This window comes from Cottoperca gobio, chromosome 8, assembly GCF_900634415.1.
Source record: "Cottoperca gobio chromosome 8, fCotGob3.1, whole genome shotgun sequence".
In the NCBI taxonomy this organism is placed as follows: domain Eukaryota; kingdom Metazoa; phylum Chordata; class Actinopteri; order Perciformes; family Bovichtidae; genus Cottoperca; species Cottoperca gobio.
Genome location: NC_041362.1, coordinates 12,893,302 through 12,917,725, shown reverse-complemented (window position 1 = coordinate 12,917,725; position 24,424 = coordinate 12,893,302). Strand labels below are relative to the sequence as shown.

At 36.9% G+C, this 24,424-nt stretch overlaps 1 protein-coding gene and 2 gene segments (V, D, J or C); all 3 read left to right on the top strand.

Annotated features, from left to right (window-relative positions):
* Positions 1 to 24,424, top strand: part of LOC115012101 (Ig mu chain C region membrane-bound form-like) — a 37,828-nt gene that overhangs the window by 686 nt on the left and 12,718 nt on the right. The window contains 1 exon segment of the C gene segment in view: positions 21,221 to 21,235. Within this exon segment, the coding sequence occupies positions 21,221 to 21,235 (15 nt within the window).
* LOC115012113 (immunoglobulin heavy variable 3-21-like) overlaps positions 1 to 24,424 on the top strand; it is a 43,304-nt gene that overhangs the window by 10,029 nt on the left and 8,851 nt on the right. Inside the window, 1 exon segment of the V gene segment in view lies at positions 21,223 to 21,234. Coding sequence covers positions 21,223 to 21,234 — 12 coding nt within the window.
* LOC115012106 (Ig mu chain C region membrane-bound form) lies at positions 6,008 to 10,679 on the top strand. The gene is made up of 7 exons (XM_075074131.1): positions 6,008 to 6,086; positions 7,388 to 7,681; positions 7,906 to 8,187; positions 8,335 to 8,622; positions 8,733 to 9,077; positions 9,501 to 9,655; positions 10,461 to 10,679. The coding sequence occupies exons 1-7, from the start codon at positions 6,026 to 6,028 to the stop codon at positions 10,473 to 10,475; spliced, it is 1,440 nt and encodes a 479-aa protein (XP_074930232.1). The 5' UTR covers positions 6,008 to 6,025; the 3' UTR covers positions 10,476 to 10,679.

Here is a 24,424-nt window from a genome sequence, read left to right as displayed (position 1 = left end):
TCCAACATGTTCTCTGTAGCTCTGCTGCTGCTGGCTGCTGGATCCTGTGAGGAGCTTTCAGTGGATTCACACTAATATACCCTTTAGAAACACTGAGTAGTCAGATGAATGATGGAGATAATGTTGATTTGTGTTTCCACAGGTGTGAACAGTCTTGATCTCATCCAGACAGACTCAATGGTTGTGCAGCCTGGACAGTCTTTGTCCATCACCTGTCGGATCTCTGGTTATTCTTTGACTGATGACAGCTATGCAACAGGTTGGATCAGACAGTGTGAAAGAAAACCAATGGACTGGATTTCCCATCAGTGGGGAACAAGCGGCCTTCGTCAAAATAATGCTCTGAAGAACAAGTTCAGCTTCAGCAGAGACACCTCTGCTCGAACAGTGACTCTAAAAGCACTTTAATGAATCTACATTAGATTTCTATGTATTTCACAGTAATACACAGTATCATGGATTATTTCTGTCCTCCGGGCCATTGAGGAGGACTGGATCCCTTCCACTAATATTTTCTTTAACTTATTTAAACTGTTGCAAATCTAGTCTAACTCAGTCTTTTTAACGTAATACTTAGTCAGGAAAAAAGAAGGTCTCTGTCAGAGAAAAGAACATCACTGGAGAAGTTTAAAGTCAGATACAACAGAGTTTAATTTCATGTACAAGTACACAAATCAACTCTGAGAACATCCCTGGAGATGCACTGACCCCTGGACTGATTCAGCCCCCCTCTTATACCTAATTTCACATACAAAACCAAAGTTGAGGCTAAAAGGTTGCATAGTGTGTCCCGAGTCCAGGACTCTTGCTGGTAAATCAACCTGATATATTCTGGCCTACGCCCTTTGACTCATCACCTGGAATGTGCCTGTCCTGTCCTTTAAACAGTGTGTCTCTGGGTCTTTTCTCTAGTTGAAGTTAGTCCTGTCTTTTTAGCAGGCGCCTGGGCTTCTTATCTCATCCTCAATATACTAAGGGTCTCATAAATCTACTTTCTTTATGAGCTTGAATTGGGAGACTCACTCTTCATTCTCATCCTCCCTAATGCTATTATTCAGACCTTCTCCCAGATGTTTACAGAGGCTGTATTCTCACACTTATATTGATTATAATTGAATATTACACATTTATATATATTTAAAATACAAACCATATACTTAGTAAATCCTACTACAATTATGTACTAATAAAACCTATTACAGAACACACTCTTATTACACCCCATAATAAAACACATACTAATAAAATCTGCCACAACAACAGATAGTTCCTACTAATATCAAAGCATGATTGTATCTTATATTACCCGTCATATTCAAAAGTACAAACCATAAATGACATGAAATCAGTTTGAAAAGAGAAACAAGCTGAACAACATTTGATCTGACAGCAGGCTTGGCTGGATGAAATGTGCACAATCCAAATGATATCAAAACATTGGTTGATGGTATAACGTGGTGAAACGATGATAAAGTAAGTTTCAGAAATGCTAGTAGATATTGGTGATCAGAATAAAACTGTAGATTATTTATATTATAGTGAATGTTGTCATGGTCTGCACATTATGATCAAAGAGACTAATGAGAAACACTTGATCCCAAGATGAATTATGATTTAACACTTTGAATACATGTTGTATGTTAATGTGTCAAACGTCTGAACTAAGATGATCATTTGAGTATTATTAGAATAAATGTGGTTGTGGTGTTAATACTTATAGATATTCTAAACACCAGACAAACATTAACTAGCAGAGGTGGTTCACCAACATCTTCAACCTCTCCCTGAGTCAGTCCGTGGTACCCATCCCCTTCAAGTCATCCACCATTGTTCCCAAGAAATCAGCAGCCTCCTGCCTAAATGACTATCGCCCTGTCGCACTGACATCAGTCATCATGAAGTGCTTCAAGCGACTAGTCAAAACCCACATCTGCTCCTCTCTTCCTGACAACTTGGACCCCTTCAGTTTGCGTACAGATGAAACAGGGCCACAGATGATGCCATCTCCTTGTCGACACACACTGCACTCTCCCACCTGGACAGAGGGAATACATATGTGAGAATGCTTTTCATCGACTACAGCTCCGATTTTAACACTATCATTCCCTCTAAACTCGTCACTAAACTCTCTGATCTTGGATTAGAGGCCTCCACCTGCAGCTGGATATTCAAATTCCTGATGGGCAGGCCCCAGGTGGGGAGAATCGGCAGTCACACCTCGCTGACACTGAACACGGGTGCACCACAAGGCTGTGTGCTCAGCCCCCTCCTGTTCTCCCTGTTCACCTACGACTGCACTGCCAAGCACATTTCAAACATCATCTTTAAGTTTGCTGACGATACTGCTTGCACTCTGTATGATTATTGAACTTTCTCTGCAAAGAATAAAAATACTCCAAAGACAAGTTTATTTCTCAAGAATCTTCATTTCAGTATTATAGACTTCACGGGTATTTTGTATAAGGATTTAATTCCAACTTTCAACCACAGTATGCTAGAATGTTTCTTGGTTCAATAAACTTACTGTCTACTGTGTTTTTCAATGCAAATAATTGCCACGTATTTGTTATATTTACATTTCCCGCTGCTCTTTTAGACTAGAATTATCGCTTTGCGGTTGTTTGCCTCTGCCAACCAATCAAGTTGCACTTTACATCCATGTCTGTCCAAAATTTCATCAATTCATCCTTTTAAGAAATTGTCATAATTAGCGCACAACTTCTTTGTTATGGCCGCAGGTCACAGTGACTTTGAACTTTGACTACTAAATTCTAATCAGTTCATCTTTTAATCCAAGTGGACGTTTGCACCAAATATGAAGAAATTCCCTCAAGGCATTCCTGAGATCGCGTTCATGAGAATGGGACGAGCGGACAACACGAAAACATGATTCCTCCGGCCACGGCACGAAAGCATCTTTTCCATGTTCTCTTTTTAAACCTGTAGAGGTAGATCCATGCAAACTCTTCTTTCCTTATAATCACGCAATTAACAGCTCTCATGTAATTTGTGACAGAACTAAGAAAAATCTTTTAAACATTCAGATCAGAAGTCATTAGAGTAGTGTTTTTCTACAGAATGGAAAGTATGATTTCTGAAGTATAATCCTTTTGTTGACTGTATATACTTCTCTTTTGATGTTAGATACATTTGTATTAGGTCTCGTCCTGTTCATTAGATGTTTTGTGTTATTTGTGTTACTTGTCTGTTCTCTCTCTCGTTTCAGTTGCTTCTACTTCCTGTCCCCAGGTGTTCCCAATCTGTTCGTTAGTGTCTCCACCTGTGTCTCGTTGTTCCCTCCCACTTCCTGGTGTATATAGTCTGTGTTTTGTTTGTCTCTCGTTGCCACTTCGTCTTTGTACATTTATGTCAGAAGTTCCAGCATTAGTCCCGTCTTCCTGTTCCCCATGTGTTTGATTCCCCGGCTTCCGTGACCTGATTCCGTCTCTGCATGATCCTTGTCTGCTGTGCTGCTACGCTGAAGATCTACCTGTGTGCCGAGCCTGTTTCTGTGACCCGATTCTGCCCCTGGATTCTCCCTGCATGTTTTGTATGTTTGACTGCATGCACGTGTACCTACTCTACTGCCACGTTTCAGTAACATTGTTCTGTCTCTGAGTCGTGCTATTGAGTCCCACCCTCCTTGTGTCTTGACCGTACCATTACAATTTGGACAAACACATCAGTTAGCCAATTTCAAAATGACTGTGTGCTTGTGTTACACAGAAAAGCTTCTGAAGATTGTGTTGCCATTTGAGTCACAACACAGACCACCAAACATCTAAATACAATAACACAACGTACCGTTAACTTCTGTTAGCAGTTAAGCGACATTCTTTCAGATTTCATGGTGTTTCTTAATATATCATCTTTAAAAAGCCACTTCCCCCCCTCTCTCTGCACCTCTGGGACCACGCCTGACACTTGTAGAAACTACAAACAAACTTTCTTTGAAGGAAGAAAAAACATCGCGGGTCGCGGGGGCAGCAGCTCCAGTAAGGAACCCCAATCTTCCCTTCTCCGGGCCACATCCTCCAGCTCCGACTGGGGGATCCCGAGGCGTTTCCAGGCCAGTGAGGAGATATAATCTCTCCGAGTCCTGGGTCTTCCCCGGGATCTCCTCTCAGCTGGACGTGCCTGGAACACCTCCCTAGGGAGGCGCCCAGGTTGCATCCTTACTAGATGCCCGAACCACCTCAACTGGCTGCTTTCAACGTAAAGGAGCAGCGGCTCTACTCCGAGTCTCTCACGGATGGCTGAGCTTCTCACCCTATCTCTAAGGGAGACGCCAGCCACCCGTCTGAGAAAACCCATTTCGGCCGCTTGTAATTTCACCATTCTTTATTTTGTGACACTGTAAAGAGAAGCCAATACACATCTTATTCTTTTCCATCTTTATTTATCTCACTGCAAACTGAGAGACCAAACTACTGACCAGACATAAAACACATTTTCACTATGACTTTAGCTCCATGTATAATGTTTCTGATGCTCATTGATCTCTGGTGAATACATACTCCTGTACACTTCTTTTTCTTTGACAAGGTTTATGTTAGTCAAATTCTGACCGAGTCTGAACCAGTGGTAAAGCTCCCTGGAGAATCCCACAAACTGACCTGTACATATGCAAGAACATCAGATAGTGACGCTTATATCAGCGGGATCAGACAAGCTGAAGGAAAACGACTGGAGTGAGTTGTCTACTTATCTGCTCCGAGTGGAGGCACTAAAGTTTATTCCACGTCCATTATCCGTTATTTCCAGACACAACAATGTGGACCAGGTGTATCTGCAGATGAGTGAAGACTCTACTGTTTATTATTGTACTCGAAAGCCACAATGATACAGGAAGCCACGTGGCTGTACACCGACCACCGCAGGTGTCACTGTGACAGTCACTGATAGAAAGTGCAAGTTATTATTATAATATTTATTTTTTCCAGACTATTTTGTGCATTTTCCCACACTGTGCTTCTGTGACAAGTTGTCCTTAGGGAAGCAAAAAGTGGAGTTTACACACCATAAGGTTGACCATTTGTTGTTATGAGGCTGAGCTGCACTTTATCTGTAAGAACAATAACATCAAAAAACGTTATACCTTTATATCTACTGATGGCTTGCCAAAAAAACTATTTTAAACAAAATTTTAATCAAAATGTAAACATTCACCACTGCTTTGACGTTTACATTTTTCTTCAATTTTACAACAACATTTCAAAGAAATTGTCATTAATTATATTATCTAATGTTTATTTTCATTTGAATGTGTTTAGTCCAAGCTGTGAGTTTAAAAGCTTCTTATACTTCTTAAATATCTTACAAAACGTAGTAAAGTAATTTTTTTTAATTATCGTAGCTTTAAATATGTAGATTTAAATATATTCTGTACATAAATCATGTCATGGTATATTAATGACAATTAAATTAAAAAACAAAATTGAATTAAAAACAATAATACACTGATTAAAACATACATATAATGTAAAATGCATATTAGGCAATTTACAACCTGTAATATAGTTTTGTCTATTAGAATATGAGTTTTGTTTTATTCTTACCCACTGCTGACAGGGTCCCCTTTCCTCCAGGGCAGGAAACAGTGTTTGGTTTTTGTATTAGGGTTTATCACAGTGATGGCTCGGTGGGCACTGAGATATAGATCCATACAAAAACCTAAGAGCAATAATCTTACACTCTCTTCTTAGGATGACAAACAAAAAGGACAGGACAGAATATTTCTGTTGGAATATGAGGTAACTACTGTGTTTATCATTTAACTAAGAGGATTAGTAGTTAAAAATAAGTTAATTAGTAGTTTAAAGTCACAGCTTGTGCACGGATGTAAATGCTATCTTCCAGTAAATCTGAACTTTAAGAAATGTTTAAGAATCCCCACAAAACACATGGTCACAGGATGACATCAGAGTATAATACTCTCCAGGACTTATATAGTATTTAATTCACTTTTAACGGTTTTAACGTACTTCTCTGGTACGTCAGGTTTTTGTTTAAGCAGTGAGTGGAGATGAAGCACTGTGACTATTTTGACTACTGGGGTCATGGAACTAAAGTCACGGTAACTACAAGTAAGTCACATTTAAACATTATATTTTAAGTAGGTTTATTTAGATTATTTTATTGTAATTATTTGTGGTAGAGAAGGTTCACTCATGCTCCTATTTTAGGTTTATCGATATAAATGTTGGACAAACTAAAAAACAGAGCAGGCAGATTTTTTTAACGCAGCCATAAAAAGCATTTTAAAAGTTCTTCTTTCGCATTAACACTTAATGCAGGTGGTGGTTTGAGCCGATTTAAAATGTATTCAGCTGGATTGTAATTGCGTCTGATGAACACGTGTATCTTTTTATTCACATTATTTAATGCACATTGGATATTAAGTATACACCATACTGAACCTGAATTTGTTTAATAAGAAGTTACTGCACACAATCTGAACAAAGGATTGTATATTATATTTGTGTGTTTAAATACACTGAGACAGTATGAACAACTGAACAACTGAACACTGAACACATAACACTTTTACGTACATATTGTATGTAGTAGATAATATATAGTTCATTTTGAAATACCACAGGGACGACTGACTTTTAAAGAGACCGCATGCATTTGCACTGTAGGTTTAATTGTCTGTTTTAGAGAAGTCATTTATTTTGTCATTCTTCTCGACAACTTTTTCAGTTATTTAGATTAACTGTTAAACAAAATTAGCACATAATTCCACAAAACAGTGCAGTGGTTTCTATTTTAAATGTTGGAAGTATTATTAAAAGCTCAGCTCGATTACTTATCAAATAAATTGCCTTCATCTTTATTGTGCAAACTGGCAACAGTCATAGTTGCTAGTGTGCTAAAAGTATTGATGATATCCATTATGTTAACAATATTATTTAATCTATACTTTTATTTAATATAAACATATTTGTTTAAAGCTTCTTAAGATAAACCGGGCTGTGTTTTAATATGTACAATGATGCTATTTTTGTAGTTAGTCTTTACATGGTTATGAAGCATTTTTTATTTGATAAGCAAAGTGTTCAGTATTAAATTAATAATCAGGACATTGTAAAAATAAGTTGCAATAATTAATATTATTTTATAACAATGAGCTGAGTTTTAAACTTAAATTAATTAACCATTCCGTGATTATATCATATTGTTATTAGTATGATTATTTATTTCATATTGTCTTATTTATTTATTTAACATAAAACACTTACTCTCCATATACTAATTCTGAGGTTGAAAGATTCAACCAATTCAACCCGTGATCATTTATTTGAGTTTGTATTTATATGATTTTAAACTGATCATCTGCGTTCTTCGTTTAATCTGTGTTGGTATTTACACGTTTCTTTCACAGACACAGTTGCATCACCGACTCTGTTCCCTTTGCTTCAGTGCAAACCTGGGTCTGCAAGTACAGTCACTGTTGGTTGTCTTGCAAACGACTTCTACCCAAAGAGTCTTACTTTCCAGTGGACTGATGCCAGTGGTTCCACCCTGACTTCTGTACAATATCCTCCAACTGAGAAAAACAACAAATATTCAGGAGTCAGTTTGCTCCAAGTATCAAAATCTGACTGGGATTCAAGGAGGTCTTTTAATTGTTCTGTGACTCACTCTGGAGGCCAAACAAGCGTGAAATTGGAAAAAGGTACGTGATTTTTAACTTACAATCATGGCTCTCTTATGTCTATGAGTCCACGTGCATCATGTTGTTAATCTCATTTGTAATGTTAAAATGTTTGGTACCATTTTCTGTTTCTCATGTTTATCGTCGTCTCTCTGGAATTTTACATTCAAAATTCTAAGATGAATAATTACAGACTGGTAAAAAACGTGTATCTCTATTTCTGCTTTTCTTCTCCACGTGCTTAGAGGTCTTACTTCCTCCAAAGCTGACTTTGCTAGCAGTGCCAGGAGGAGACGCTCAGGCCCTGGTGTGTACCATTCAGGATTTTCTTCCAAATCAATTGTCGGTCAAATGGAAAAAGAATGCAAACTATGTGAATGGCATTAATTGGGCCCCCAAACTGATTGGAGACGTCTATTCAGCTGTCAGTGTGCTGAAGGTAGAGAACAAAGACTGGGACAGTGAAGCTGTTTACACATGTGAGGTGGTGCACCAAGAAACATCATATACAAAGAAGGCCTCTAAAGGTAAAGTGCTACTACAGTCATTACATAACACTGTTGTTCTGTAACTCAGAGTAAGCTGTTACTGACATAATAGTATACAGTATGCTCAAACATAAGAGTTTTTACTGTTGTACTTATTGGTTTTCTCTGTTGCTCTCGTTTATATAGCTCCTATCACAATGATACTGAACCAACCAAGTCCCAAAGAAATGTTCAACAACAACCAGGCAAAGTTGAAGTGTATCGTTAGAGGACAGGGCACTGTGAGTGATTTTCATATCACTTGGGAAATCGATGGACAAATTGTGAACGACAACATTACTGAAACTGATCAGTCCGGCATCAGCACGATGGCAGTGAGTCTCCATAAGTGGCAGACAGTCAACAAAGTGCGCTGTTCTGCCACTAGAGACAATAATACATCAGTTATTCAAGATCTGATTGTCCAAAAAGGAGGTTTGTTACTGAGTGATGGGGACTTACACACACAAACATGTCGTGATGTACATACAGCAAAAGTAAAGCTTAAATATGAACCTCCTGGGTAAACCTAGTGTCTCTTTCAGATGGGAGCGAGCCAAAAGTAACAGTCCACATCCTCCCAGAGGAGGACATCGGCAAAGCTAACTCAGCTGAGGTCACTCTGGTGTGTCTGGTCTCCAGTCGTCTGCTGCAGGATTACTACATCGCCTGGTTAGAACAAAAAGGACAAAAAGGCAGCACCTACACTGATGGCATTAACTTCCCGCCGCAGAAGACCCAACATGGCTACTCAGTTACAAGTATTTACACCACCACCAAGGAAAAGTGGAACCAGTACAAAATGTTCTCCTGCCACGCCTGGCCTGCTGGTAACAGAAAGCCTATGAAAACCAGAGAAGTGTCTAAGGCCAAGAGTAACTCGACTGAATGTGAGAAATAGTCGATTCAACTTTAGATGTGGCATCTTGTGCTAATGTGTTGTTCTGTCTCTGTCTCTATGTACTCTCTGTCATGGGAACCTGTCTTTGTGATTGTAACAATAACTTTTGTTTGTCGTCATATTTTGTTTCAATCTGTCTTTGTCACATTGTCCAACAGCTTGTGAAGTGTGCTGACTGTTTCAAATAAATGTTGCATGGAGACACTTTTGTTCCATGAATTAATTTTTAAAACTAACTTTGTACGCGTAGTTTTCAGTGATACGTTATAATATACTGCACCGCTCCACTGTTCAACTGGATTAACAACGAAGCATTGCACATATTATTATGATTCCAGTTTATACGAGATAAGAGACAAAAAGGAGTCTATGTTATCTTTAATAAAAAACACCTATACCTTCCTCTTCTTAGATTTTACTCCAGAGTCAAAAGTGAGTTTTGCTCTAAACTGCACAGATGATGCCATTGAGGAGGATGAGTACAGCAGCCTTTGGTCCACAACCTCCTCCTTCATATTCCTCTTCATATCCTCTCTCCTCTTTAACATGATATTCAGCCTGGTCAAGGTAAACATGCAGGTTTTCTCTGCATTTCAGTTGTAATAAGGAATAAAGACGGTATATGATATAATGCAGGATTATGAAAATACAGTTTGAACAAGTGCATTACGAGCTATAAAATATAATAAATAATAAAAATGTTGCACATTAAGGGAACTACTCCGTGGGTGCTACTTCCCATCATCACAGACAAGAATGTGCAAGAGAAGAAAAGACTGAACTGCCAAGAGACATTTCTCAAAAGGGAGACACTTGTAAATGATCAATTTAGCCTAACAACATTAGACAAAAGAGACAAAAGATGAAGAAAAATCAAATACATAATTGATTATCAGCAATATCTGATCAGCTAATTGGCACTGAATCATTATTTCTGGCTGGTGAATTGCTCTTCCTGTCAATCAAACCTCATGTTAAAGGTTTGTTTTTAAAGTGATATTACAGGTTTGACTGATCAATATTTAGCAGCAGCATAACGTGTGTGTTTGAAAATGGCCCATATACTAATATATTAACAATTTATGGAATTAAACTCATTACAGATGCCACCAGCAAGTAACACATCTTAGGTAGTTATCATGTCCGCGTCAGTGTATGAGGAAGACCCTTTTTATGCAAGTTGTTAAAAAATATTATTAGAATTAACCAATAATGCACTACAATTGTATATAATAGTTATAGCAACAATTATAAAACCTGCAGCAAATCTGCTGGCCACAACTGTCTACTGTATTGAAGACGCAGAGATATTTTACTCTTTATTATATTTTAGCTGGGTGAACATTCTTTAAACTGTTTTTTTTTGTTCCAGATGAAGAGAGCATAAAGGGTGAGATGGAAGCACATCAACGATGACAGGTCTTCATTTGTTTTTATCGTCTTTTTTTTATCTTGTTTTAAAAACATGTACATAATCTGAAATACACTGTATATTTGCTCAATTAAATGGTCATCATTTATAATGATTAACCAATGGATTGCTCTGTAACCTGTGGAAAAATAAAAATAAAATTGCAATTCTTAAATCATTTCTATGAGTACATTTTCCTGCATTGGTTAATGTTTAACTTTTCATTAACACGTAAATAACACATTGCACTATAGTAGAAATAGATATATTCTGTATGTGGTTCTGCATTTGGTAGTTTGACTATACATTTTTACATTTTCATGTTTGGTCATTTAGTTAATCATATTTGCTTTAATCTTTAATTCAATAGATATGGATTTAAGATTTGGACAGCTACATAATTAAATTAAAGACAGTATAAGTGATAGTGTGTGAGTCACAACACAGGGTTCATCTAGGCTCATCTAAAATAACACCACATCAAGTCAGCATACCGGAAATCTCTGTTATCAGTTAAGCTCTGAAGGTTTTTCAATTTCCAGGAGTTTCTAAACATATCATCTTTAGAGAGTCACTTCCTCCCTCGTTCTGCACCTCTGGGAGCACACCTGTAGTTGTGAAACTTTGTGGAAACCGTCAGAGCTACAAATAACCTTCCTCGAAACAAGAGAGCCATCTGTCATTGCATATATTTGCATATCAGAATAAACCAAGCGTGAAGTGTCTTAACATGCGCACAGCAGACACACATCTGCAAATGAACAGATATCAAATACACAGAATGTTATAAGCTCCTGAAACAATATAATAGTAAATACAGGACATGCCAAGTTCAGAAAGATTCAGATGCAGTACAAGTATATTTCTGTATTATGTTGGTTGTTCTGCTGTATGGAGCAGAGTTGTGAGTTCATGGTTGATTTAGAGATTGGAAAGTTTCATATTAGTGTTGTTCTTGGTGTTTTGAACATCACGGCAGCACACAGCAAAAAGAGCTGGAAGCCTTTGAGCTCTTTTAGAATGAGGAGTAACTAGTTCCTTTTAGTTTCGTCTGAGGAGTGTGTCTCTCAGTCTCTCAGTGCAACGGCTCGACTACCAAGAACATGTAGATGGCAGTTAAAAAACAATTCCTGATGTTAAATCTCCTCAACATCCTTACCAGACGAATTTATAGCATCCTCAGCAGATTAGGGAGGAGTGCCGATAACCAAAGTATGGAGATCTGTTGATGCTGCTGTTAGTATTTGAACATTTTTCACTTTATATTTTTTCCCCTACGTTTTTTTTGTTGCTGTCAGGCGGTTAGTAAATACAGGACTAAACTTTCAAAATTGTGGGTGCACTTTACCAAACTGAATGAAGAAATGCTCTGTATGGCTGTAACATGAAACATGTAGAGGAACTACACGTTGCAAAAACGCCCAGTTTAAGCACATTTATTGTATTATCTTTATTATAATTATTAGTTCACTAAAGATATTCATTATATATTTGACCCTTTTTTGCTGCTCAAATCAGCCATTTTAACCAGAGATTTTGAAAGTTGATCTGATATATTATCATTTGTGCCTTTGTAAAGATTCATACATAATAAAAATATAACATTATGCAAGGGTCATTTTAATGTACATGTTAAAGGAGCTTTGCACAGCTTGAACTACTAGGGTCTGAAAGATGACCTTCTTCTAAACTAGTTATTCATTCTTTGTTATTTATTAGTTTATATGTCAGCTTTTTATAAAATAATATCATCTGGTTGACTAATTCAGAAAAAATATTCATTAAACTTTGTCCTTCAGAATCACTACAAAAACATGCCCTTCTTGAGAGTACTATCAAGCTACCAGCTGAACAATTTCACTTGACATGAAATGTTTTATGATGTCAGCTTGGTACGCTAGAGCAGGGGTCGGGAACCTTTTTGGCTGGGAGAGCCATAAAAGCCAAATATTTTTTTATGTATTTCCTTGAGAGCCATATATTTAATAGATTTGAATGCAACTTTATGCGTGCATTTTTTAAGAATAACACTTCTCCGAGTACTAATAGCAGTATCAGTGTTTCATTGAACACGTGCTCTTTTATTAAATAAACTAAACGCTTACGTTATTTATCTCATTTATGTGCACGTTTCACTGTTTACTGCACGAGTGTCAAACTCAAGGCAATTATAACCGGCCCGCGAGAAAATATCATATGTCTGTCATAACTGGCCCGCCGGTTTTGGTAAATCAATGCATGGCACAACCACGGGAAAATACATTCGAGGAAGTAACTAAATATGTGAATGGAATGAAAGTTTTTGGAAAGCAAAGGGAAACACACCACAGATCTCTGGGACGATGTGAGCTGGCCTGTTTGTGCGACATAACGAAGCATCTCACTGTTAAACCTGCAGCTTCAGGGCCGTGTGATCACGGACATGTTTGATGCAGTGAGAGCTTTATAAGCCAAGCTGCCTGTGGGAGACTCTGATGCAGAAGGAAACTTTGGTCACTGCGTGTTTCCAAACACTGACAAATATCTCCACCGCTGTGTTCCCGACAGCATTCTGCTGATCAACTGAGACCATTTGCCGACTTTGCAGCTCAGATATTTCAATTGAACTGCTCAACAATCGTTTGCAGTTGACTTAAATATGTTCCGTATCTTTTTGCACTTTATCCAATATGTGTATCCTGTTCAATAAATGTGGACCGTGTTTGGCCCTCGACGTAGTCCCAGTTTTTAATGTTGGCCCTCTGTGATTGAGTTTGACACCCCCAGTCTACTGCTTGCTTTGTGCAGTTTCTCCTCTGCTCGGTTTCGCGACGGGCGGGGCTCCGCCCCCTACGCACACACGTGTGAACACACCTTAACCTACAGCCAGAGACGGAGCGGAGGAAAGGAGAGGGGAGAACTAAAAACAAATCCGCTGCTAAATGTTTTACTTTAAAATGACACAATATAATTATTTATTACCTGTTAATCATGTTAAATGTCAGCTCAAAATTGTCTGCGAGACATATTGCGTTATCAAAAGAGCCATATATGGCTCGCGAGCCATAGGTTCCCGACCCCTGCGCTAGAGGGACATGTTGGTGTACATGCCAACTGGTAATAGAAGTCAGAAAAGTGAACAATGGCTGCCATCTAGTGGCAAAGGCTTTGTAAGGATTAAGTGATCCATCACTTGGTCTGGATGCAGTCATGGAAAGGACATGTGATATCTTTATCTATGTGCTGATAATATACAAACATGAATACACATACTGTATTTTTTTATGGAATGCTTCTGCTCCTTTACTAGCAGCCAAACGTCAAACAGTATCTGAGAGATCCAGTGAAAACTTCATGTGTGACAACAAGGCCTTATGACCACTGTGGTAGCGTTTTATTTTAGAAATGGGGAGTGGAAACAAAGATTGTTCTTTCTCATAGTCATTAGTAAAACAAGGTGACATCATGCAAATTGAGAAGGGTCCAGATGCAGTCTCGCAGACTAACCACTTCACTACACGACACTCCCCGTTTCCGAAAAGCAAAGTCTGCTCTAATTGGCTTGCAAGAAAAACATGGTGCACCAAGGTAGTTCTCAAGCCGTGTGTTGAGATACTCAGATGGGAGCCAATTCTGAATAGCTTGTTGAATGCTATGTTTTCTGATCGAGGCAGCCCCCCAAAAACTGATCATATTTCACAGTTAGTGGTTCGATAGGCAGTCCAGATACCCAAATGTGTGTGCACAAGCACTCAAAAAGTGAGTTTTTGATGAACTATACAAATGCAAAAATAGTGCTTTGCTGCCATCTGCAGGCTTCTACTTGCCCCGCTCTGTAAAGTGGAGCACATTGTTGTTTGACCCCACATCACAAGTGCAAAAGCCTTGAACCTTTCAGCCCGTAGGGGTCATTGGAACAATGCATTTCTTCCATGCAAGATTAAGGGTGGAGTTTATCTTTTATTCAGGATGAGAAGATGAATCAAAATGATACTGTTGCTGAAATGCAAACACGCGTATACATTCCAAAACATTTATGGACATTTCCATAATAAAGTTATCGAAAGACTTTCATTATTGGCACATGTTGCGTATTAAAAAGAGAATAAAATACTGCCCATCCACCATATAAGGCAAATGTTTTTGTAGGAGTATGAGGCACTGTGCAAAGCCACATACTACTTTGATGGGTTACTCAGAAGTAGAATAATACCACAGTGATACATGGCAATACAAACCCCTTTCTTGAACTGAACTGAGGCAAAAAGTCACCGTGCCTCAAGAAAAGGAGAAGATATTCACATCACAAGGCCATGTCCCACAATTATTAGACACAGAAGAAGGATAAATTACATTTATGCTGAATTGTATTTTGTTCAGTTTTACCCTGAAAAAATGTGACAATCAAACAAAGAGATAGATGTTTGTCCATTAACACGTAATTATGTTTTCAATGTGTACTAAAGGTCACAAATTAAGGATGCAATATGTATTTAATTATCACATTAACTTCTATCTCCTAACTTTACATGTTCTATACTAACACACAGTTTTAAACTCAAATACCGTTTGACTTTGTTAGAGATACTATCAAAAGAGGAACATGTGTGTACGGTTTATGACTTATGGTTATCTACATCCTTACTGGTTAGCCTAATACTTATGTAACACAGAGGAAACAATCTTTACCACAACAGGTGCTTCCACATCCACTTAAAAAACTGAAACTTTAGACTGAAAGCGCGTACTGGTAGATGTTGATCGTTTTCACTGACTGGTGAAACGTTGACCTGCTGGTGGCAGGTATGGTGACCCTGGGAGGAAATACACAACTTGATACAGTTAGATATTAAGCGGAAATATAGCTTCTTTTTTTTTTATATTGCCATTTGTTTGATTTCAATGTATTACCTTTCCTTTTAGTTTAGCCGATTGATGAACCTGTATAGACAATTTATAATCATGCATCTATGTAATACATCATTACATCCTATGTTGTATTTTGGAGTACATTTTGCAACTTGTACTTAATACTCAGAAGATTTTGGCACACGTGTTCTAAATGTAGTCAGTATTTAAGTTTAAATTAAGTAAATACAAAATTGCCTTATAACATTGAGTCAAGTTACTTTATTCCTCTCGAAGATTTACTGAGTACATACCTCTCTGTGAATACAACTCGTGGAACCTGCTAATTCGTCCTATGTGCAATCTTAGCGATCACATTACATGGCACATCTCTCAGTTTAGCTATAACTGTTAAGTAAAGGTGTGTATTCTTTACATTTTTAAATCTCTTTTAAATTGTTCATACATTTTTAACCTTTCAGGCTACCAGACATAAGTACACTGGAAAAATAAGTGTGCAGACTTGACACACGTATGTTAACTTCCATAACTGTGTGTTGTACATTAAGACTTGACAAGAATGTGACTTCAACAAAAAAGAAAAAGCAACACAATATTCACTCAGATGGATTACCTGTTAAGCAAGTTGTAGGTTTAAGTGTAAAGAACCACTGAAGGTAGGAAATCAATTCTAAAACATGTGAAATGTTTAGCACTAAAATGTACACCAGGCTTGTACGCAGTATGGCTGATTGGAGTGGCTATGATAGATCAAGTGAATACGTACAAATAATTCATTTTTAAAAAGGAAATAGTGGAAATGTGGGCAACATATGATTAACTTATATCAAGCTTAATAGTAATTTGGCTGAATCAAGGGAGGAGGTTAATAAATAGTATCTCTCCTGTTAATCCTGAAGTAAGCAAATCAGAATGAGAATATCAGAGTTCTGCCTAAGGATATATTGGGATCATTAAATGTGTTCCTTTCAAGTATGGAAATAGCACAGTAATAAATGTGTTATAAGAAAAGTCACTGAATTAATATGCTGAGAATTCTGTTCTTAACCAAACTGAGTCGGTGTATAAAACGTCACAGTCATACAAATCTAATTAAATTCAATACAACTGCAATACTATGTTGAAATGTTGATCCTGTGTCACTGCTGATTTAGCTCATTGGTCATTTATGAAGCAGTAATTGTGGTGCTGCATTTCATTATATTGAGAAGTGTTTCAATATGCTGTCCCCTGCATGTACTGTATGTATGTGCGATTGATATACCGAAATTTACTTTAATAAATTATTTCCCCATCTTTTCAAACTGTTCATTTTAGTTTATTGAAAACACTTTTAACAGTCTTTACACATAAAAGTCTCTGGTCAAATTAAATAATACAAAACGTTTCATCTATGATTATGTAAAAGCCCTAAAAACTCAATTAATATTTCCTTTGTCATTTTAGTTGTCAGTGAAAGGCTAGTTAATGTAATGTAAAAATCAATATACAGTAAAAAGTTGGCTGCCATTCCATACAAAATGATAGTAGCTTATGTTTTAGCACATACGCAAACCTTATAAATACAGTATTATGTATTTGCTCACACTGCAAAGAGGCCCACAAATATTCACCATGATAATAAAGTTATTGAAAGACTTTCATCATTGGCATATGCTGCATATTTAGAATCCAACTAATTAGTCATGCCATTGAACGATGTAAATTCATAAAAACAGAAAACAAGTACAATTCCACAAAAACTGTTATGAATGAGCTGTTGTATCGTGTACTGCAGAGAAGGGTATGACAGCTACTCTGTGGCACAGGTTTTTGCATCGCGGTGTTTCACTGTGCAGATATGGGGGTGGCCACAGTGATTTACACAGTGACAAAATCCTCTGAAGAGAGGCAAAGGTCTGTATACCTTCAATGAAAGGTGCACTCGTAATACAGTGAGTCCAAGTAAACTAACATTCCAGATATGCAGTACCTTGAAGACTTGATAAATGACTGGGTAGTGTTTTTATATCAATGATGCAGTACTACAACTTGTACCACCAAATCTATGAATGATATGCCTGAAAAAGAGTATGAAAACATATCATATCTGTTTTCCTTTCATGCCACGGTAGGTTCTAGTTTTGTTTCTTATTCATATGGTGTCATTTGTCTATTTTTGCAGATTTACTATAACATGTATATAATTAACAGTATTTATATGCATTTGTTTTATTCTTACTCTTTTTAGGAATGTATACAAAATGACTTTATAAAACAAACCATGAAAAACATCAACACTTGTACAGTTGATTCCTTCGCATGATTTGACCTTAATATTACTAAAATAAAATAAAAACTTCTCTTAAGGTAAAAGGCTTTGTGTGCTGGGTGGAGTTTTTGTATGGGGTTACACCACAGTGCAGTATGGCAACCACAGTGATACATCGTGTGACTAAATCTGTTGCTGACACGGAAAACAAGTAGGTGAGATATGTGTCAACAAAACTTTCTCATGAAAAGCAGAGATACAATAAATAAATATTAAATATTGGGGTAATATATAAAAAATATAAGGGGTTAGGATAAGGTTAGGAAACATGGGCTTAACAGTGGTCCTTAAAAAAAACCTATATAATATAACGATGCACTATATTAGGCAACCGTTTTTGTATGAGCATGTGGTACTGTGTATGTGGGAACCACGGATATAACATAATACAAAAACCTGCTCCTGAACTGGAGCACAAAGTCACGGCCTCAAGAAAAAGAGAAGAATTTCCCCAAATCACTAGAATCTGAACAAAGGTATAATCAATGCATTAGTGGGAGTGTAAATTAAAAGCATGTAGAATTCTATTTTGTTTTAGGTTTGACCCGGAGAAAACAAGAAACACCTCAGAAAAGCTCGACTTAACCCATAATTTGAAATGCAGACACAATACTAAGACACATACAGTGTTAGACTACAGACGACAGCCCCTTTGTGCTAGTTTCACCTAACTGGGTATGAAATACGTATCATCCTGTCAGAGCTGACTGCTCTTGTTTTATAATACGGTAGTTTTGTTCCTCATTCAAATGAGCTGAATGCCATTCGTCCATGATTTTACTGCACCGTGGAAATCAACAACAATATTTATGCTTATCATTATTATAATTGTGAAGCCCTTTTTTAAGAGTGTGTACAACATGACCAAATAAATTAATATTTTTTAAAAAGATCATTACTTAACATAACTGAAGTGAAAAACACTTCAGTTAAAGTAACAGCATTAGTGTGTGCTGGGTGGAGTTTTTGTGTGGCGTTATATCGCAGTGCTGAACAACAACCACAGTGAAACGTCATGTGACAAAAACGTCTTTCCACTGAGAAAGAAATGCTGTTCATGTTACTGATACAGAAAATAAGTCAGAGGGTGACTAGGGCTGCCCCCTTTAAGTCGATTAGTCGACAAAATCGTATGAGTGTTAGTCGACTAAGGATTTAAGGGTAAAATTAAAAATAAAATGGAGCAAAAGTGGAACGTTCTTTCATGATTTTATAGTTGTACTGTATAGATTTGTGACTACTTACAGTTAAATGGATGTAATGTTATGTGATTTAAAGTATGTATTAAATGTGAGCTAATGGTCACAAATTAAGGACTACTATTGCTACCTATATTTTTAAATGTACTTCTATACAGGGACACATGCAGTGTCAAACTGAAGATGACCAACCTTTCACTTTTGGATATGTCTGAAAAATAAACTGGGTATGAAGTATGTACTCAACCTGTCGGAGCCTATTGATCTTATTTTATGCTACAATAGTTTTGTATCTCAATCAAATTAGGTGGATATCATTTGTCCAGGATCATGAGCTTAAAAGTGTGACAATGTTCCCTAGCACACAAGGGATCATGTAAATATTCACAAAGTAAATATATGATTCTAAAAAAGAAATGTTTTCAACTGGTAAAATGTTTCATGATTTTTTCATGACAGTTTTTAATGTAAAAAAGGTGCTAAAATATAGTTAACACTCCTGATGAGTACAAAGAGTACAACATACTAACTCTGCACTATAATAGGCAAGGGAATTTGTATAAGGATGTTCCACTGTGTGTACGGGGGGGTCACAGTGATATATGGTAATACAAAAACCTCAAGAAAATAGAAGATATTCACAAAACCAGGCAATTTCCCACATTTATGAAGAAAGGTGATAGGCAATAGAATAGTGGATGGCTAAATTGCATTTAGGTCTCTGTGGAATTATATATGTTTTTCAGTTTTACCTTGGGGGGGGGGGAATGATAACCCTTCATAAAAGCTTGACTTAATGTGTAATGCTTTGTATTACAATAATGATCGTGTACTCTACATACTGAGAAACTAACATAAAAAGAGTGATTTGTGATTACAGTGAATTTGATGTTGAGGTTTTTATATAGTATTGTGGCAGTAGGGTGTGGTTAGGGCGCCGGCTGCTGGGGAGAGACAGGAGTGTCCCAGCTGGAGGCCAGACAGCTGAACGGAATCAGGTAATCAGTCACATAATAAATGCATGGTGATGGCCTGGTTCTGTTCTCTTGCAGTAGGCTGGGTCCCAGCAGCGAGGTCGTTTGAAGCCATAGCCCAGCGGTGACACAGGACCACAGTGCACGAGAGCCGGAGAGCGACGGAGCAGCCGAAGCACCTATCTGTGACCATCGCTAAAACGTGTCAATTAAAAGTCTGTTTGGTACACTATTTCGTCTCCGGTCATCATTCCCTCTACGGTGGACAGGTGTAGTCCACAAGTATGTTTTACATAAGGATCAAATTAATATTTATAAATCAAAAATAAATAGCTATTGCTACCGATTTTTTAACCCGTCATTTTAAATCAACTTCTATACCGAGACACATACAGCGTTAAACTAAAGATGACAGCCACTTTGTGTTAGGTCACCAAAACGTTGCATGATATGCCTGAAAGAATATACTGGGTATGAAATATGAATCTGTCCGAGTCAATTCATCTTGTTTTATGCTACAATATAACTTTTGAACTGTCGATTCCTTTCACATGATTAGATCTTAACATCACTTAAACTATTATGAAAAACACCAGTTAAAGTAACTGCATTTGTGCTTCGTGACAGCCCGTGTGCAGGGTGGAGTTTTTGTATGGAGTCATATTACAGTGCATTATATAGCAGCTACCACAGTGATACTTCATGTGACAAAAACCTCCTTCCACTGAGAAGGACATTCTATGTATCATGCTGATAAGGAAAGATGTTTAAGATAAGACAAGATGAAGATAACATAAAATTGAAATTGCTGTGCAGCAGTTGCAATACGAAGTAGGAAAGAGAGAAAATATACAAAGAGTGCCAATAAGGTGCAAATACAAAATATATATCAATGCAAAAACAGGTTAACAGTAAGGATTAGTCTAGATGGGCTGCATATACTGTACATATGTAAACACAATATCAAATGTGAGGTTCAGGTAAGTTAACAGAGAATGTTCATGAGTATTTCCATGATATTGCACTTATTGCACATTAAGTCCCGTCCTGATGTCCCATAAGTCAGCTGTAAGTTTAATGATCAATCATTTAAATACTGACAACAATGTGTTCTTACACAAAAGGGTTGCGTCAGGAATCATGAGTTTAAAAGTGACACAGTTCCTTTAACACATAGAGAATCATGTAAATATTCACAAAGTAAATATATGATTCTAAAAAAGAAATAGGTTTCAACTGGTAAAATGTTTCATGATAGTTTCATGATAGTTTTTAATGTAAAAAAGGTGCTAAAATATAGTTAACACTTCTGATGAGTACAAAGAGTACAACATATTGACTCTGCACTATAATAGGCAAGGGAATTTGTATAAGGATGTTCCACTGTGTGTCTGGGGTGGGGTCACAGTGATATATGGTAATACAAAAACCTCAAGAAAATAGAAGATACTCACAAAACCAGGCAATTTCCCACATTTATTAGACACTGAAGAAAGGTGATAGGCAATAGAATAGTGGATGGCTAAATTGCTTTTAGGTCTCTGTGGAATTATATATGTTTTTCAGTTTTACCTTGGGGGGGGGGGGGGGGGGGGGGGGGAATGATAACCCTTCATAAAAGCTTGACTTAATGTGTAATGCTTTGTATTACAATAATGATCGTGTACTCTACATACTGAGAAACTAACATAAAAAGAGTGATTTGTGATTACAGTGAATTTGATGTTGAGGTTTTTATATAGTATAACTTTTAAATCAACTTCTATACCGAGACACATACAGCGTTAAACTAAAGATGACAGCCACTTTGTGTTAGGTCACCAAAACGTTGCATGATATGCCTGAAAGAATATACTGGGTATGAAATATGAATCTGTCCGAGTCAATTGATCTTGTTTTATGCTACAATATAACTTTTGAACTGTCGATTCCTTTCACATGATTAGATCTTAACATCACTTAAACTATTATGAAAAACACCAGTTAAAGTAACTGCATTTGTGCTTCGTGACAGCCCGTGTGCAGGGTGGAGTTTTTGTATGGAGTCATATTACAGTGCATTATATAGCAACTACCACAGTGATACTTCATGTGACAAAAACCTCCTTCCACTGAGAAGGACATTCTATGTATCATGCTGATAAGGAAAGATGTTTAAGATAAGACAAGATGAAGATAACATAAAATTGAAATTGCTGTGCAGCAGTTGCAATACGAAGTAGGAAAGAGAGAAAATATACAAAGAGTGCCAATAAGGTGCAAATACAAAATATATATCAATGCAAAAACAGGTTAACAGTAAGGATTAGTCTAGGTGGGCTGCATATACTGTACATATGTAAACACAATATCAAATGTGAGGTTCAGGTAAGTTAACAGAGAATGCTCATGAGTATTTCCATGATATTGCACTTATTGCACATTAAGTCCCGTCCTGATGTCCCATAAGTCAGCTGTAAGTTTAATGATCAATCATTTAAATACTGACAACAATGTGTTCTTACACAAAAGGGTTGCGTCAGGAATCATGAGTTTAAAAGTGACACAGTTCCTTTAACACATAGAGAATCATGTAAATATTCACAAAGTAAATCTATGATTCTAAAAAAGAAATAGGTTTCAACTGGTAAAATGTTTCATGATAGTTTCATGATAGTTTTTAATGTAAAAAAGGTGCTAAAATATAGTTAACACTTCCTGATGAGTACAAAGAGTACAACATATTGACTCTGCACTATAATAGGCAAGGGAATTTGTATAAGGATGTTCCACTGTGTGTCTGGGGGGGTGGGGTCACAGTGATATATGGTAATACAAAAACCTCAAGAAAATAGAAGATACTCACAAAACCAGGCAATTTCCCACATTTATTAGACACTGAAGAAAGGTGATAGGCAATAGAATAGTGGATGGCTAAATTGCATTTAGGTCTCTGTGGAATTATATATGTTTTTCAGTTTTACCTTGGGGGGGGGGGGGGATGATAACCCTTCATAAAAGCTTGACTTAATGTGTAATGCTTTGTATTACAATAATGATCGTGTACTCTACATACTGAGAAACTAACATAAAAAGAGTGATTTGTGATTACAGTGAATTTGATGTTGAGGTTTTTATATAGTATAAATTTTAAATCAACTTCTATACCGAGACACATACAGCGTTAAACTAAAGATGACAGCCACTTTGTGTTAGATCACCAAAACGTTGCATGATATGCCTGAAAGAATATACTGGGTATGAAATATGAATCTGTCCGAGTCAATTGATCTTGTTTTATGCTACAATATAACTTTTGAACTGTCGATTCCTTTCACATGATTAGATCTTAACATCACTTAAACTATTATGAAAAACACCAGTTAAAGTAACTGCATTTGTGCTTCGTGACAGCCCGTGTGCAGGGTGGAGTTTTTGTATGGAGTCATATTACAGTGCATTATATAGCAACTACCACAGTGATACTTCATGTGACAAAAACCTCCTTCCACTGAGAAGGACATTCTATGTATCATGCTGATAAGGAAAGATGTTTAAGATAAGACAAGATGAAGATAACATAAAATTGAAATTGCTGTGCAGCAGTTGCAATACGAAGTAGGAAAGAGAGAAAATATACAAAGAGTGCCAATAAGGTGCAAATACAAAATATATATCAATGCAAAAACAGGTTAACAGTAAGGATTAGTCTAGGTGGGCTGCATATACTGTACATATGTAAACACAATATCAAATGTGAGGTTCAGGTAAGTTAACAGAGAATGCTCATGAGTATTTCCATGATATTGCACTTATTGCACATTAAGTCCCGTCCTGATGTCCCATAAGTCAGCTGTAAGTTTAATGATCAATCATTTAAATACTGACAACAATGTGTTCTTACACAAAAGGGTTGCGTCAGGAATCATGAGTTTAAAAGTGACACAGTTCCTTTAACACATAGAGAATCATGTAAATATTCACAAAGTAAATCTATGATTCTAAAAAAGAAATAGGTTTCAACTGGTAAAATGTTTCATGATAGTTTTTAATGTAAAAAAGGTGCTAAAATATAGTTAACACTCCTGATGAGTACAAAGAGTACAACATATTGACTCTGCACTATAATAGGCAAGGGAATTTGTATAAGGATGTTCCACTGTGTGTCTGGGGGGGTGGGGTCACAGTGATATATGGTAATACAAAAACCTCAAGAAAATAGAAGATACTCACAAAACCAGGCAATTTCCCACATTTATTAGACACTGAAGAAAGGTGATAGGCAATAGAATAGTGGATGGCTAAATTGCATTTAGGTCTCTGTGGAATTATATATGTTTTTCAGTTTTACCTTGGGGGGGGGGGGGGGGGGAATGATAACCCTTCATAAAAGCTTGACTTAATGTGTAATGCTTTGTATTACAATAACGATCGTGTACTCTACATACTGAGAAACTAACATAAAAAGAGTGATTTGTGATTACAGTGAATTTGATGTTGAGGTTTTTATATAGTATAACTTTTAAATCAACTTCTATACCGAGACACATACAGCGTTAAACTAAAGATGACAGCCACTTTGTGTTAGGTCACCAAAACGTTGCATGATATGCC